This window comes from Gymnodraco acuticeps, unplaced genomic scaffold (genome assembly GCF_902827175.1).
Source record: "Gymnodraco acuticeps unplaced genomic scaffold, fGymAcu1.1, whole genome shotgun sequence".
Taxonomy (NCBI): domain Eukaryota; kingdom Metazoa; phylum Chordata; class Actinopteri; order Perciformes; family Bathydraconidae; genus Gymnodraco; species Gymnodraco acuticeps.
In genome coordinates, this window is record NW_022991228.1 from 292,751 (window position 1) to 308,481 (window position 15,731).

General features: G+C 42.2%; 2 protein-coding genes across 3 annotated transcripts; one reads left to right on the forward strand and one right to left on the reverse strand.

Moving 5' to 3' along the window:
• Positions 1 to 712: 712 nt before the first annotated feature.
• On the reverse strand, positions 713 to 5,901 carry LOC117561822. 2 transcript variants are annotated; one of them, XM_034239425.1, is made up of 4 exons: positions 5,794 to 5,901; positions 5,478 to 5,634; positions 5,109 to 5,267; positions 713 to 4,837 (listed from the first exon to the last, which is right to left on the reverse strand). In XM_034239425.1, the coding sequence occupies exons 2-4, from the start codon at positions 5,513 to 5,515 to the stop codon at positions 3,856 to 3,858; spliced, it is 1,179 nt and encodes a 392-aa protein (XP_034095316.1). In that variant the 5' UTR covers positions 5,516 to 5,634; positions 5,794 to 5,901; the 3' UTR covers positions 713 to 3,855. The 2 variants fall into 2 exon arrangements, with proteins under 2 accessions (XP_034095316.1, XP_034095317.1); XM_034239426.1 differs by lacking the exon at positions 5,794 to 5,901 and having other exon boundaries at positions 5,478 to 5,752.
• Positions 5,902 to 6,958: 1,057 nt separating this feature from the next.
• On the forward strand, positions 6,959 to 15,203 carry LOC117561821. Its single transcript, XM_034239424.1, has 7 exons — positions 6,959 to 7,051; positions 8,542 to 8,593; positions 9,183 to 9,234; positions 12,907 to 13,094; positions 13,313 to 13,468; positions 14,123 to 14,215; positions 14,749 to 15,203. Exons 3-7 carry the CDS (start codon positions 9,198 to 9,200, stop codon positions 15,136 to 15,138), a joined length of 864 nt encoding a protein of 287 aa, XP_034095315.1. The 5' UTR covers positions 6,959 to 7,051; positions 8,542 to 8,593; positions 9,183 to 9,197; the 3' UTR covers positions 15,139 to 15,203.
• Positions 15,204 to 15,731: the final 528 nt, after the last annotated feature.

Here is a 15,731-nt window from a genome sequence, read left to right on the forward strand (position 1 = left end):
TCTGGGAACAGAGTTGACCATCGAATCAACATTGACTAGCAGCGTTTATCAGCCAACTCCAGCTACAAACAATTTCCCCACGGGGATTAATAAAGTATATCAAACTCATATTTATCAAACTATCATTCCTGGACTGCCATGTTCACATCGCTAGGTTCATTGGGATTATTCCATTAGACTGAGGACTTTTTGTCTGTCTGTTGTTACCCTGTACACGTTAAATGCACTCTTAAAATAAACATGACTTGATTTCTGCGTCCAAGAAGAAGGTTAACTTGTTACGTTAAGTAATTTAGATCAATAAAATGCAGTACTTCCAGGCTGAAGACTTTTCTTTTTGTTGCTGCTTTTAATTGAACTATTCATATCTTAGACTGCACTGTAACTTTTATCCATGTATTTTTTCTTTTAATGTTTCTTTTATTAGCTTTTCTTTTGAATGACTGATTTTAAATGCCATTTTCTTAATGTCTTTAATTTTTTGTAAAACACTTTGAATTGCCTTGTGTTGAAAAGTGCTATATAAATAAACTTGCCTTGCCTTACTTATACCAATGTCCATTTATTTACTCATTCATCCCTCCACAAATGAAAACAACACTGATGAACCATAAAAACGAGATTTATTACAAATATAAAAGGTATGACATAGAAAACAGTAGAAGGACATGTAATGTAGTATAATTGATTGGTGTCAGGCTGGGCGGAGCGGCTGATTGGTGCTGTGATTGCCTCAGCTGGTTAAAAGAGTCCTGCTGATTATACTCTGTTCTAGTACCAAAAACAAACGTATCTATGAGTGATGTGTGAGCGCGTCGGCCAGGCACTAAAACCAAAAGAACAGAAAAGAGCTTAAGAAAGATGGAAAGAAGGCTCTTTTATTCCTATTCCTCACTGTCAGTGTCAGGGCAGTCATCGTTCTCTTCCTCTGTTTCTTTTTTATTTGCACAATTTGAGCAACGACATAAGTCTGTGCAACAGAGTCCTGCAGAGAAGCATGAACATCTGCCTTTCTCACAGGCAGACTCTTTGCAGCTGCAGTGTATCACATGCAACACACTGTCAGGGGCAGGATTTCTTGTCATCCAGGTGACGTGTAAGTTCCCATCCTCTATTTCCCAACCATATCCAGCAGGTGATGGAGCATTCATTTCTCTTTTGAGACAGGACCTCATTATTGCTGCCTGGTAATTTGCCCTTTTGCAGTGCTGATGGAGGGCATCATGAGTAGGGGGAATGCTTAATTCTGGCAAGGCCGATGATGCCATACAGAAAGCCTTGTACCTAGCATCATTTACATGTTCGGCTGCTGGCTGATCATACAGGTGACATACATACCGGCAAAGAAGTGCAAATGTTGATTGCTCCAAGTCAAAGTTAGTACCTAAACTTCTGAAAGCCTTAAGGTAGTCATCTTTCTCACATGCAACAGCAAATGACTTTCTTTTGCCTTTGCCATAGAAAGCGCTTGTGGAGTCACACCCAGAGAACGTGTGAATTCCAATCAAGGCTGAACACACACTGGTTCCGAGAGCTGATGACACCATGGCAATGTCAATGATCCGTGTCCTGTTGCCAGTCCCTGTGAACACATATAAGCTGCATGGCAAATCTGCCTGCAGACTTACAGCAATGACTGCCACATCAGTGTCCGAGCTCTTGATGATGACAGCTTTGTGCTCCTGTGCAGCATGTTGGGCATGTAAAAACACCCGTGTGTCACATTCCTCATGATCACACTGCAGGTCTTCAACAACATCAACAGACTGTACACCCTCCATGACAGTTACACAGTGGCATTGATTTTGATGGGCAATGTACAAGCTGAGGTTTTTACCCACTGTTGTGAGGTCTGCATGTGTCCATGACACATAAAGGAATTCGGCCAGTGCTTCCTTATTTTTTCCGTCAGAGAGAAACTTCTTCCACTGGGTTGGAGTTCTCTGATCTGGGCTGAAGATTGTTATTAGTTGTGACCCTGCATCAGCTCTACGGGACCGTTCTAGGCTTTTGATGCTGATGGGTGGATACCGGTCAGTGACAAAATCAATGCGTGTACACTTGTGATGCAAAGCAAGTTGGAGTATGCTCTGCAGTATGGTCTCTGCAAGCTCTCCAAATGTTGCTGGTCTGGATGGCATGGCCTGCATGACTGCCATGCCATCAAAAAGAATGGCACCACCTATTGGAACTTTGTCAACCAAGCACTCTCCACCTTTGCTCTGCAATAGATCCATGAGAGCTGATTTGTTTGTTTTGGCAAGTGAACCATCAGCACTTGCTAATGGATATGACACAGTTCCCAAGGAATATGACAGAATTTCCCTCATTTCAATTTTCCTGCTCTGGCCAAGGATGAGGAGCCTGGAAAATAACTTCTTGTCAGCACGCAAAATCACTTCCTTGCCTGCTGCAGATTTTTTGGGGGGCTTTTTCTGATCACTGAGAGTCTTGAGTTTTTGTGATATTATGGGGGCAAATATGTCAACTGTTTTGGATAACAGTCTCTGCTCCATAAACTCCTTTACAGCATTTTCACCCTTTTCTGAGGCAACAAGCAAATCCTTTGTGATTTCTCCTGTTGCTACTCTTCCAGAGCTAAGACACACAATGCCGTGTTGGTGTACATCAAAAGGGTTGAGCATGGAATCAATAGTGTCCAAGATTCTACTCACAGCCTTTGCATCAGCAGAGATGCGTGTCTTGTCCAGGTCTTTTCTTGTCCGTAGCTCAGGAGATATCCCTGCCATTGATTCACACTGTCTTGCTATCGCGGCTCTTTCATGCTGTGACAGTATCCAGCGATACACTGCAGACCGATTTTGTGTGATCCCTGTCCAGCCACCTTTGGTCTTGGCATCTCTGTTAAGCGTTTGCTCAATAGCCTGGTCGCAAGCAATGGAGGCAAATCCATGAACACTTTGTCGCTGGACAGTCCACTGGCCTTTCACATTCATGTCACTGTGGCAAGAGGGATGTGTGACAGGCAGATTCATCATTTCCAGCCAGTATGCAGGTAAATATCGAGCGTAATTTACTCTATCGTAGGCAAAAAACCATGGCATCATTAACCGGACGGTTGACAGGTGAAGCTGCCAGTTTGATTCTCGCGTTGCTCTCACAAACAGGAGGAGTAGCTGCATCATGTCAATGTATGAGCTCCAGAAAGCAAATGTTGCATTCTCTGTACTCCTCCTCTGCACAAAGTCTGCATATTTCGAGCACATATTATCAAACCTCTGATCTGCACTCAAAACATCCATCAATCTGTCTGGAAAGGCACATTCCATCTCAGTGATGACATCCATGCACGCAGCTCTCTCTTGGGGTGGCAAGGAGTCCATGAAGGTGATAAACCGGATGCGCTGCAGACTCTCATATAGAAGTTTATGAGCCCTCATGCTGCCATTGTAGTGATGGCCATTGAGTACCCCATTGATGGATCCTGGGGCAACAACTTCAGATTCAATGAGGATATCTTGCAGTCCTGCATCTCCGAACCTTTTGCCTAGAATACTCAGGTAGGACATGCATGTATGGAATTCACCTAGTCTAATCACTAGACGCTTTGTAAACTCAACATCCTTCCAGCGTATTTGCTGTGCTTTGGCATATATAGCCTGGTCAAACACTAAAACTATATGATCCAGTTCTAGCTGGTCAGCAATCTGGACACTTCGCTTCAGGATAGTGTTGACTGTTGACATCTCTGTTGGTGAGGCTTCAATGACTGGAAGATAATACAATGCGGACTTCTGCAGAGTGTTTTCATCCTGAAGCAGTGTATGGAACCCTGTCCAGCTTGGGATTGTACAACTATCCGTACATGTGGACTTCACAAAAGCATATGCCATTTCAGCTTGTACAGCAAAGTGGGTGTCCATTCTGCATGTCGCTGACTGCACTGGTTGACACAAGTTCTGTGGCCCTTGCCTTTTGGACTGATGGTAAGGTTGTATAGGCATTGGGGGGGGGGGCTATGAATGAGGTAACTCCCTTTCTCAGTGGCTGTCTGATTGCTGTGGACATAGGCTCGCCGGGCACACTCTGGAGCATAATTCCATTTGTATGGTGAGTAGTTCCACGACCCGATAGTGTCTCCTCACCAAAGTCAATGTTATCCCACACAAGTGTTGTGGGTGTCCGCTTTGAGAATCCCTTCGGTATTTTGTCTCTGCCTTCTACTAGTGTCAGTTGGGCAAGGCTAGTGTCTAGACTCAAAACTGTGTCCCATGATGCACAATGTCCCAGTCTGTTAAGCAGTGATACAATGCGTGATGATCCAGTTAAATGTCGAACAGTTAAACCTAAAGCCAAGGACTTGGGTGTCTGCTTGCGGCCCTTGGAAGCAAGGTACACAATGTCTTGACAAACAGACAACACTTTCAAATGTACGTCATCATCAATGTTGACATAATGATCCAGTGTTGGCTCCTCAGTGGAACCTATAATCCAGCTGAGCAGATTGTATAGTCCAATGGGGACAACAGTTTGAGATTCAGTGACATTTACATTTTCAGAAGTGGGAGGCCATGGGCATGACATGCCAGGAGTGTCACTAAGCAGTCTTTTCAAAAACAACGCTGCTGTATACAGTGTCCTTGTGTCCTCATGTGTTGTTTGGCACTTTGTTCTCCCTGTTTCATTGTCGCTGTCTGTCTGGCTCAATTCACTGGACTGTGTTGTTTCCGTACCGGATGGATCTGGTAGCATGTCCACGAGTGCATCCTTTGACAGAGTCTCAGCAAAAACCAGTTCGCAGACGTTGCGCTTGGTGGGCATGTGAAACGCTAGCTGAGGGAAATCTTGAGCCAGCCTCTTCTTCAACAGATCCTGTCTGTAACACAACAAAACAGTGACAATTATGAGTCACAGGAGTACCATCAAAAGCAGAGTGGTGGAGGTGATACAAGACATTACAGACTAGAACCTATCTGCCATACAGCACATTTAACACCAAAGAAGCCAAATAAAGGCCCACATCATCACAAACAACACTACACACTACACATCATGGGGGTTTCTCCAAACAGGCCTGTCATACACATTTTGTTTAAAGCTGGCCTTGCACATGATAAATAATAAGACTTGTATTACATTGCAGTTACCTGTAGTTTGAAGCATCAACACCTTCGTTTGCTTTCACCATGTCAATGAAGGCCTGCCTCAGCTGGCCCATTCTAAGCACCTCATTGTTGACAAGCAGCCTCTGGCGGATGATCCTCTCACAGAACAGCTTGTAACTGGCATCAAACATTGCCTCATCCCTACAACACATGAATGAGAAGTAAATAAATGGATAAATGAATAAGTGTTGTGATTGTGTGCACATATAACAGAAGGAAATTGGATGTTTACTTATAATGTTAAGTATGTGTATGTGTATATATATATATATAGCCATCGCCGACACACACCTGGACTTCAGTCTGGTGGTAGTGCAAATAGGTAAAGCAATCCAAGGAGAAATAACTTACTGTTCTGTCTCTGGTTTGTCAGGTCTCAGCAAAAACATGGTGTACTGACTCTAACAGCTTTTGTGGTACCGCACCTCCAGAGCCACACAGTCTTTGTCTTTTATATGTAAAAGAACACTTTGGTCATCTTTCTTCTCAGCAGCTTTCTGCAATTTGCCTAAACGGAAAAAAAGGACAACTCAATGAGTTTGTTGACGTATCTCTCACACATAATTGTACCTTTCAGTTATTCAACCACAGAGAATGTGTGTGTGTGTGTGTGTGGTGTGTGTGTAGTGTGTGTGTGGTGTGTGTGTGGGGGAGGGGGTTTGCTTACCTGCTTTTAATGTTTCAGCCTTACACAGTTGATCCCTTTGTCGCTTGCCTGCTTTGATGATCATTTTCTCCTTCATCTTGCATATAATGCACAGGGCAGGAAGGACGGGGCCAGAGCCTGCGATTGGCAGGCCTGACCTTGATCGTAGCTTCTCTGTTTGGCTTCGGTACGTGCTGCGAGACGTCGATGGGATGGGCTCGACCTCAAGGTCCTCCCTAACGTCTTGATCTCCCTCACGTGCGAGCCGTCTTTCCACCTTCGCCATGGCCTTTGTGTCGGTAAACCTTATGTAGCATGTGTGGTGGAAGCCAGCGTCCTCAGGAATATCTTCGAACTCGAAATCAAGACAGTGCTTGTGGTTTTCAGCCACCACGTTCCGAGAGTCTCCCTTCAAGCCGAGCGACCGTTGTAAGCTTGTCCTGTACGTATTCCATCTTGTATTGGTAAAACAATCAACCTTTTCGTGCTTCACAGACGTAATATGCATGTAACAATGTTTGTGTGTTGACAATTTTGACTTTTTGAGACTTTCTGGTGCGTTTTCCTCGTCTCCGCTACTCGATGAAACCATGGCGGCCGCCATCTTTCACTTCTGTTGACAATATGCAGCTACCCAATTGGTGTAGCACGATCACGTGATGAACCGTGGCACGACTTTGGACCAAGATATTATTACGCTTCGAAGGGAATAGTTCAGCCAATAATTACGTGCCTAGAAGAATTGGCAGGAATTTTAGCGACGAAATTTTTTTTGGTGGATAAGCATGAATCGTTCTTTTTTATGAACTAAAGATTGTGTAGTTTCACTTCTGTGGAGCGGGATTTCTTTTCTAAAGGACTTTTCGAGGTTCACCTTGCGGCCTACTTGGAATGGTATCGACTTAAATGTTGCTCTTCTGTCACTGAAAAAAAAGGACATAGAGGTTCTTTGAATTTACACAAATAAAAACAGTAAATGCAACGGAATTAGTTCATGTTCTGTCTCTGAATGTGATTTAATTAAGCAGACTTCATTTATTACATGTATTTGTTAAATCTCTGTATTTAAATCGCTTTGACTGAACGTGATTTAATTGAAACATTGTAATCAATGTAATCGAATGGGGTTATAACCGGAAATGAAGTATATTCAAGTGGCGTCCGGAGCTGTGATTGGTCCTCAGGAACTGCCGAAAAAAAGTACAGAAGAAGAGGTGTCGACAACCGCGAAAAGTAACAGTTGGTTACACAAAGCCAACCTCTGTGAGAGTCTCCAAAAGTAAGTTATCTAAATGAAATGTTTCTGCTCAATAAATGTTTGTACCCCTTTCCAATATAGTGCTGTGTTCGTTCGGTATTTTACAATTACGGGGACGTGTGTATGTACATGACACGATGTATTGCTAATGTTAGCTATCAAGCTAGCGCTGACATTAGGTCAGCGCACGTGTGGCTGTGTCACGGCCCCTACACACGGCGGCGTGCGTTACCGCTTGGCGGTGGGCGTGTCTGAAGCTTGGGGATTCGTTACGAACAACGCGACCAACAACCAATCACATGAATGTCCCGCCCCGGACATACAAAGCAAAGCATTCATGCTACATCCATGCTGGCTAAATATACTGTCTATGCTTGCTAGCTGTCCATTCAAACGAAGTACACTGGATATAAACTCCCCAAAAAGGCGAAAACCTACCAGTGTCACCCACTGTCTCTGCCACCTCCCCCCATGCCTGGCTCCTCCGGTTTGTATCCCTGTATGTAAAGAGGGACTGGTCATATAGTACCGCCACGATCTTTTTCTCCTCCATTTTTTTACATATGGGAAATAACTGCGGTCTGGCTCTCCCAACATACACGCGGTTTGATTGCCTAGCGCTTGTAATGTCAGATTTGCATACGCGGGATTGGATTGGCTGACGCCTCCGTCGAGGCGGCAAAAGTAGAACATTGTTCTACTTTTGCAGCGAGCACCGCGAGAGAAGCTACGCTTTGCTCCCACAATGCAGTTCGGCGAATCGTGACGTCACCCCATTCAAAGTGAATGGGCAGAAGCGTTGAAGCGGCAACGCACGCCGCCGTGTGTAGGCTCCGTCAGTGTGCTCGCGCGTATATGTGAGTCGGTCTCGGTCCAAGTAAGAACATTTAGTTCGCTTATTTATTTATATAAACGTATAACAATGAGGCCGAATCAACAACATACTGACACCGATTAATTTAAACCATGATTGACTACTGTGGGAAGTGTAGTTGCAAAACTGCAGGCAAAACACTTTAAAGCAGCCATTTTATGAATGGAGATCGGATCGGGCTAAGCTATCGTTGTTGGTGCCCTTTCCACACTTAAAATAACGTCATATAAACTTTTAAAAAACAGCGACTGTTTTCCGCATGCCAAGGACCGTCTGTGACAAGGATTGTTATTCATTTTCTGAACAAATATGAGATAATGTGGGGCTCTGTGCTGCCAACGGCTGAAGTTTTGTTTTGCCGATTTAACATAAAGTCAGTGACTACCGCCAACTGCACGTTCAAGTTAGCCTAGCCACACAGCTTTGGTCTGTGACATTCACGTCATCATGACGCTATGTTTAGCTCATGTTAGCTATCTAGCTAGCACTGGCATTGTTTAACACAGACAAGAGCAGAGAGGAGGACTTGTTATATTTAAGTATGTATATATTCCATGTGCTTTTGTTATAATTGTTCGTAGTCTTTTATCTCATTATTTATCTTAAATCCACTGATTCTAAATGTTTTCCTTCATAGGTTCATCATCCTCTTCATCACTGAAAGGCCCACACAGAAAGATTTTATATTGGTAAGAGCTATTATATTAATTTTCAACTGTTGAAACTGAATCTGCATTTTGTTACTTGTTGAGGTACATTTTCAAAGAAAGTAAAAAAGAGTTCAGTTACTGACAAAGTCAGTCACAACTCATCTCTGGCTAGCACAGAAACCCCTGCACAATAATAGTCTTCTTCTTATTTGAATATCACTGCCAATAGGTTTATTTTACTATTGAGTCATCACTGTCAACATTTTTATATACATATTATTTCTTATTTGTATTTTACTTTTAAGTCTTGAATTATTGTGTAATATGTAGATGTTTATATTTGCTGTTAATAATTGTTTATTTTCTACTTGTGTACATGCTGCTGTGGAAGGTAATTTCCCCCAATTGGGATCAATAAAGTATATCTAATCTAACACAAATATAAACATGTGGAAAACACATTCAGTGGTTGTTTAGTGTTCAGTTTGACCTGTACATCAATTTGGAAGTGTTAGAAGATTGCCATCATTTGTGTTGAACTTGGCTAGACAGATTACTTTTTTGATATCCTCTATATAGCAAATTGACTTTTAATAAAGACTAACCATTGTCTTTATCTATGTTACAGGGTTCCGTGCAGGGAATGTGGAGTTGTAAGGGGTGCAAAGAAACTGTGTCAAGTAGGTCCAAGCTGTTGCATCATTACAAGTTAAAGCATCCACATGTTGGGCGTACTTCTAATTTTCCTTGTACATACCTTCACTGTCCCTGTACATTTAAGACGTGGAATGCCCTTATTGTCCACCATAGTAAAATACACTTCTCAGACTTCACTCGCAAACAGGAAGCAATATTTAGTTGCCACCTTTGTGCTTGTAGTGATTTGGCATCAGAGAGGGATTATTTTTGTCATATAAATGCACATCTAAAAAAAAAATGAGACAGTGAGTTGTATGTTTTTAGGTTGTGACTTTAAAACAAACGTTTATTTTACATTTAAATCACACAAAAACAGGAAACACTGCCATCACACATTGGTTGATTTCAAACCAGGAGTAGTGGTACATTCTAGAATATCATCTGTGAATGAATCGGATGAAAATGACCAAGAGTATTTAGAGCCTGAATCAGATACTTCCGTTCCATCAAGTAGCCATTATCAAACTGAGGACTTGCAGAAGGTCATAGAGCAAAGATTTGCTGCTGCTTTGCTTAAATTGGAACATTTGGTCCATGTGCCAGGCACAGCAGTTGATGTATTTTTAGAGGAACTTTGTCATTTGATTTGTTCTGCACCTGTTCCGCTATCTTGTGACATTGTGAGGGGCATCTTTCAACAGAGAAACGTTCATATCAATGATCTTATTATAAGAGAAACTGTTGATGCTTTATCTTTTGGTAATCCAGTTCAGAGGTCCATACAGAAAGGTGGACCTCTAAGTACTGTGTATCTGCGTAAGCAGTATTACAAGCAGAACTTTAGTGTTGTGGAGCCAGTTGAATACATTCTTGATGCTAAAAACAAACGTACTTTCCAATATGTACCGGTTTTGAAGTCCTTACAGCAGTTGTTAAGTAGAAGGGATATACTTGATAAAGTTGTTGAGGGACATCCAAGACAGGAAGTCACATGTTCAGGAGCGTCCTATCAGTACAAGTCTTCAAGAGATGGTTCCCTGTTTAAAGAAAATATTTTTTTCACTGGGGAAAAGCCACGAATAATCCTTAATTTATATGTGGACGACTTTGAAACCTGTAACCCACTTGGCACCTCAAGAAAGATACACAAACTTTATGCTGTTTATTGGATATTGGCTAACTTGCCTCCAGGGTCTCACTCCTCGCTGTCATCCATCTACTTGGCAGCTTTGTGCAAAAGTGATGACGTTAAAACGTATGGTTTTGACAAAGTCTTTGAACCTCTTGTACAAGATTTGAAAACTCTGGAGGAGCTGGGTGTTTATGTCCCACAGTTAGGTGAGTCAGTTAAAGGTGCAGTGTTCAGTGTAGTGGCTGACAACCTGGGAGCGCACTCCGTAGCAGGATTTATGCAGAGTTTTTCAGTGGAATACTACTGCAGATTTTGCACAGGAAAGAGCAGTGATATTCAACTGCATTCAGTTGCATCTGGTGCTTTCAGCCTGAGAACCAAGGATCTTCATCAAGCCCATGTCAAACAAGCCCAAGATACGGGTACATTTTGTTATGGAGTGAATTTGTTATGGAGTGAAAAATGAATGCGTTTTCACAAAAAATCTTTCTCATTTTCATGTCATCTTTGGCTATCCACCTGATCTTGCGCATGATCTTTTTGAGGGTATAATCTCAGTGGAACTAGCTCGCTGCTTAGCATTGCTAATATCGAGAACGTTTTTCACTTTGGGTGAACTGAACAGTGCCATCGTGAAGTTTCCCTACAAATGGGCTGATAGGACAAATAAACCTCATGTGGTGTCACAAACTTTCTCCAGGAGAAAAACTGAGGGGGGAAATGCTCATGAAAACTGGAGCCTTCTCAGATTTCTACCGTTTTTAGTTGGATCACTTGTACCTAAAGATGAGCCTGCATGGCTGGTTCTCATGGATCTGAAGGACATCACAGACATTGTTGTTGCCCCTGTGCATAGTGATGACTCGCTAGCTTTCTTAGAAAGTAAAATCATAGAGCACAGGCAGAGGTACAAAGAGTTGTTCCCTGACATCAGGCTGCTACCAAAACACCATTATTTGGAGCACTACCCCCAGCTGATTAAGCTGTTTGGTCCAGTTGTTGGGCAATGGACAATGCGCTTTGAAGCTAAGCATAGCTTTTTTAAGCAGGTTATCAGACACACAAGCTTCTTCAAGAATGTGCCCCTCTCCCTAGCCTCAAAGCATCAGATGATGATTGCTTACCACCTGAACTCTCCATGTCTGAGCAAATCTGAACTAGAGGTCTCATCTGTATGTACTCTACCAGTAGACTTTTTGAAAGAGGAGATAGCACAGGTCATCAGGCAAAAGTTCTCTGACACAACTGAGGTCCACCTTGCACAGGGTGTAAAAATCAAGGGCATAACCTATAGGAAGGGCATGATATTGGCCCACAGATCAGCAGGTGGCCTTCCTGAATTCAGTGAAATTGACCAAATCTGCATTCTACATGAGAGTGTATTTTACATTGTCAAAGAGCTCTGTGGTTGGTATAGCGAGCATTATCGAGCCTTTGAACTCACTCCAGCACCCACAAGAACATTCACCCTTGTTGCACTCAGTGAACTACTTGACACATATCCACTCGCTGACTACAAGATTGGATCAGCCCGCATGGTTATCCTGAAAAGACATATTGAAATAAGAGGTATGCTTGGTACATGGGTGGGGGGGGTCTGTTGTACAGTTGTTTATACAACTCATATATTCATTATACATTTCCATACAAACTGCACTCAGTCATATAAAAGTAGGCTTTCACCACTGAATTTGAAATCTAATAGTGTCTGAAGTATAATCTAAAGTATAAACTAAATCGTCTTGATGATGGGAACTCCTGTGATCCTCAAGATAATCTTGACTGATTGCAGCTCTCAGAGGCTGACTCTCCCTCATGGACTCCCTGTATCAGTTGATGACCTCAAAGATGAAGTCAAGAAACAGTGTGGACTTGAGGGCAATTTCCGACTGCAGTTTATGGACTCCTTGTTTGGAAATGAATTCCTTAACCTTACATCAATGACTGAAGTAGTGGACAAAGGTACTCAGAGTCTGTGATGTGTCAAGGCCCACCGCTATTCTGAATGACCATGAGAGGTCTGCTGTTGCAGTCCTAAATCCCCAGATGTATTACGCTCTAAATGACTCCTCGTCCCTGTCCAGCGGATATGTGGATACAGATGTACAGTCAATTGAGTCTACGAGCACACGGTCATCTTGGCCTGCTGTTTTTCATGTGCCCAAGTTCTCCTACGATGTAGAATTAAAACTTCAGCAGGAGGGCTTAACTTATGTTCAAAATGGCACTGTGCTTATGCCAGAGCCGAAGTTGAAGTCAGCCATCCTTGATGGTTTAGTGCAGGAAATAGTGAAGTATAAAGTCTATGTCACTGATAAGGAGATGGAAGAGGTGGCACAAAGTCTTATCAAAACACATCCGTGTTCATCTGAGAAGGGGTCCTGCACTGGATGTGGCGGATGGAAGACCAGTTTAAAGTATAAACTATCCAACTACCGCACACACCTTAGAAAACTGGGCTGTCCAGAAGTGACAGTGAACTCCTTAAAAAACAAACCTGTGGGAAAGAAAAGTGCAGCTTTTGGCGTCAAAAAGGCAAAGAGAGCCGAGGTGAATTTTTGCCCAACATACCCAATTGCAGAAACTGAGGAGAGTCTGGAAGCTATGCAGAGAGCTCTACTTTTAGATGCAAAGAAGAGGAACAACAGAGACATTGTGAAACTCAAGATGGAAAAGACCTTTGCACTCAGAAGACATGAAGTTGTTCGTGATGGTCCAATGGTGGAGGATTTCATGGCAAGGTGGTCTGCTCTGTTTGAAGTCTCTGAGGTAAGGCTTATCCCATGCTCGGTTTTTCATCCTGAATTTTGAAGTTGATAAAAGGAAATCCATGGGCACACTGGAAAACTGCTAATATACTGTAACTGATTTTATATAATTCATCTGTGCTTTTTAACCTCATCCTGGTCTCCAGTATGTGTGGTGGTTGTTTTCTCCCTAATGTTAAACAATGATCAAATTCCTTTTTGAATTTTATGCGTTTTCAGATCAACTCTGAATTCAAGAGAATCACGACCAAGCCACTACAATCAAAATTCCTGTCTCAGCTGGACCTCCACTCTGGCACCCTGATGAAGCTGTTCCAAAAGCGAGGAGGACAGCTTGGGGGAAGGCTGGAAACAATCATTTCACAAATGGCTAATGTAAGTGATACAGGATTCTCACAATTATGAATAACCTATAAACATAAATTATTTTGAAAACAATTTTTGAGAATCACGAATTTTAGAATTGTGAAAAGTGATGCTACAATATTTTACATTTTAGTTATTACATAATTTATTTGCAAGAATGGCACACAAAAAGTGCTCATCGCCAAGGAGACATTACCATTTTTTTTTTATCTTTCTCCTTTCAGTAGTGTAGTAGCTCCGCAGTGAAAGTGACCAGAGTGCCGGCTGACAGCAGCTCTAACACACAGTGCTACTTTTTGGTCCTTCAGTGCCACCGTAGATTCTCTGATTGAGTAGAGCGTTGCCATTCCCTCTCTAACCACACGTTTAGCTAAAACACCCTAATTCTACACATTGTAGCTTTAACTGACCCTGTCTTGAGCAATCTATCCATCTCAATTTTAAATGTGATATATAATAATTCAACTCGTATATCCACTGACCACAATTTGAGAAAGATGTCCAGGGGATGTGGAGCTCACAGCAGAGCTTGCACTTTCTTAGGAACTGTGATGTTGTATTCTCAAAGTAATATGTATCCAAATGACAGTTCACACCAGTAGTTGACTTGAATTAAAGCACAAGACCTGTAATAAGACACTAATCAAGTACATTTACTTTCAGTGTGATGATGTAGATGCTGGACGCGAGTCTATCATCAAGGGACTATGCATCTCCATGGGGGAAGATCCAAAAGACCTTGTGCGAGAATATGTGGTATGTACATGAATCTGCCTGCTTCTTTGATACTTCTCTTCACTTTTGTTTCCATACATGATCTCTTGGGCTGAAATTGTTCATTGAAAATATAGTGGGTGGTTTTTGTTTCATATTATGAAATATTACATTCAATATTTCATCGTTGCTGCTTGAATTAACTTAATACATTTGGAATTGCAACTTTTCCTATTATACTTGTGTTGCATACATATTTACCTTGGAGCATTTTAACAAACTAATAAGTGAACATGGCAACTAGTGCCACACAAGGACGTGTCCCACTTGTTATACTCAGTAGGGCATAGCCAGCTTAAAGATCACCAGATTGATTCATGTTCTGCTGTAATTACGGTACTTGATTATTTTATCTACATTTAATTTGACATCTTTCATTTACTTTCATTTATAATGTTCAACTTGCCATGGCTAGATCTATACTATGCCTTCCCTTATTTTATTTCATTTTTTCTTGATGGGGCTTGGTTTTAGGTCTTATTTGCTTACATTTTGCCGTTTTTTCTTTTTTACAGGACACAGATGAAGGCGCCATCAAGGACACGACTGTGGGGATTTATGTTCTTAAAGATGCTTCCACTGATGAACCGGAGGACATCGGGATCGTTCTAGAAGGCGTCAAAGTCTTGACAAATCTGGATAATGTAGCATTAGCTTTTGTAATGCTGTTCAGACTAATGTACGCGCTGAATATCAGCTACCCTGCTGACCTCCGCTACACCTTTGAAGTAGTCCAAAGCATTATAATGGAACTGGACTGCGGTAAGCTCTCAAACAATGCAACTGCTCTGAAAAACAGGCTCCTTCAGTTAAACGGTTCAGAGACTGCTGCATGCAAGAAACCCCAAACAATTGAATCTGTTCTTTTTTTCTCTGTTATGTTCAGGGTTCGTACGGGTGCTTGAAATCCTTGAAAATGCTTGAAATTTGACGTGGTGTTTTCAAGGTTGGGAAAGTGCTTGAATTTTGGGAATGGTGCATGAAATTGAGATAAAGTGCTTGAAAATGTAAATGCTTTACTTTTACATTAAATTGCTGTCTGACTGAATAGTTCGCTTTTTAGATTAAAAGAAAAGAATTGCTTCGCTTCTACATAAAACAGCTCCGCTGCGGCCTTCCCGCGCTATGCGCGCGACCTGCAAGTGTTTGTGTTGCGTGTGACCTGGGCATTCTGATGAGAGTGATCGATGACTGTGTGCCAGGAGGTTGCCGTTTCAACGAGCGTTGGCTAGCAGAAGACAAATACAAGCCATGGCTAAGACGAGGGTCAAGCCCACGAGTAGCCTCCTGCAAAGTTTGCAACAAATAACGATGCGAGAGTCTGCGCTGACGAGCCACATGAAAGGTACGCCATAGTAAAGCATTTTAGATTAGGCTAACGTTGCATGTTACGTTTGTTGAAGCTAACGTTGGCAAGCTGAATAGCGAACTCCATGAGGGATAATAATAATTGCAGGGGACAATCATTTCAGAGGAGCGTACCTATGTTATGTGCGTT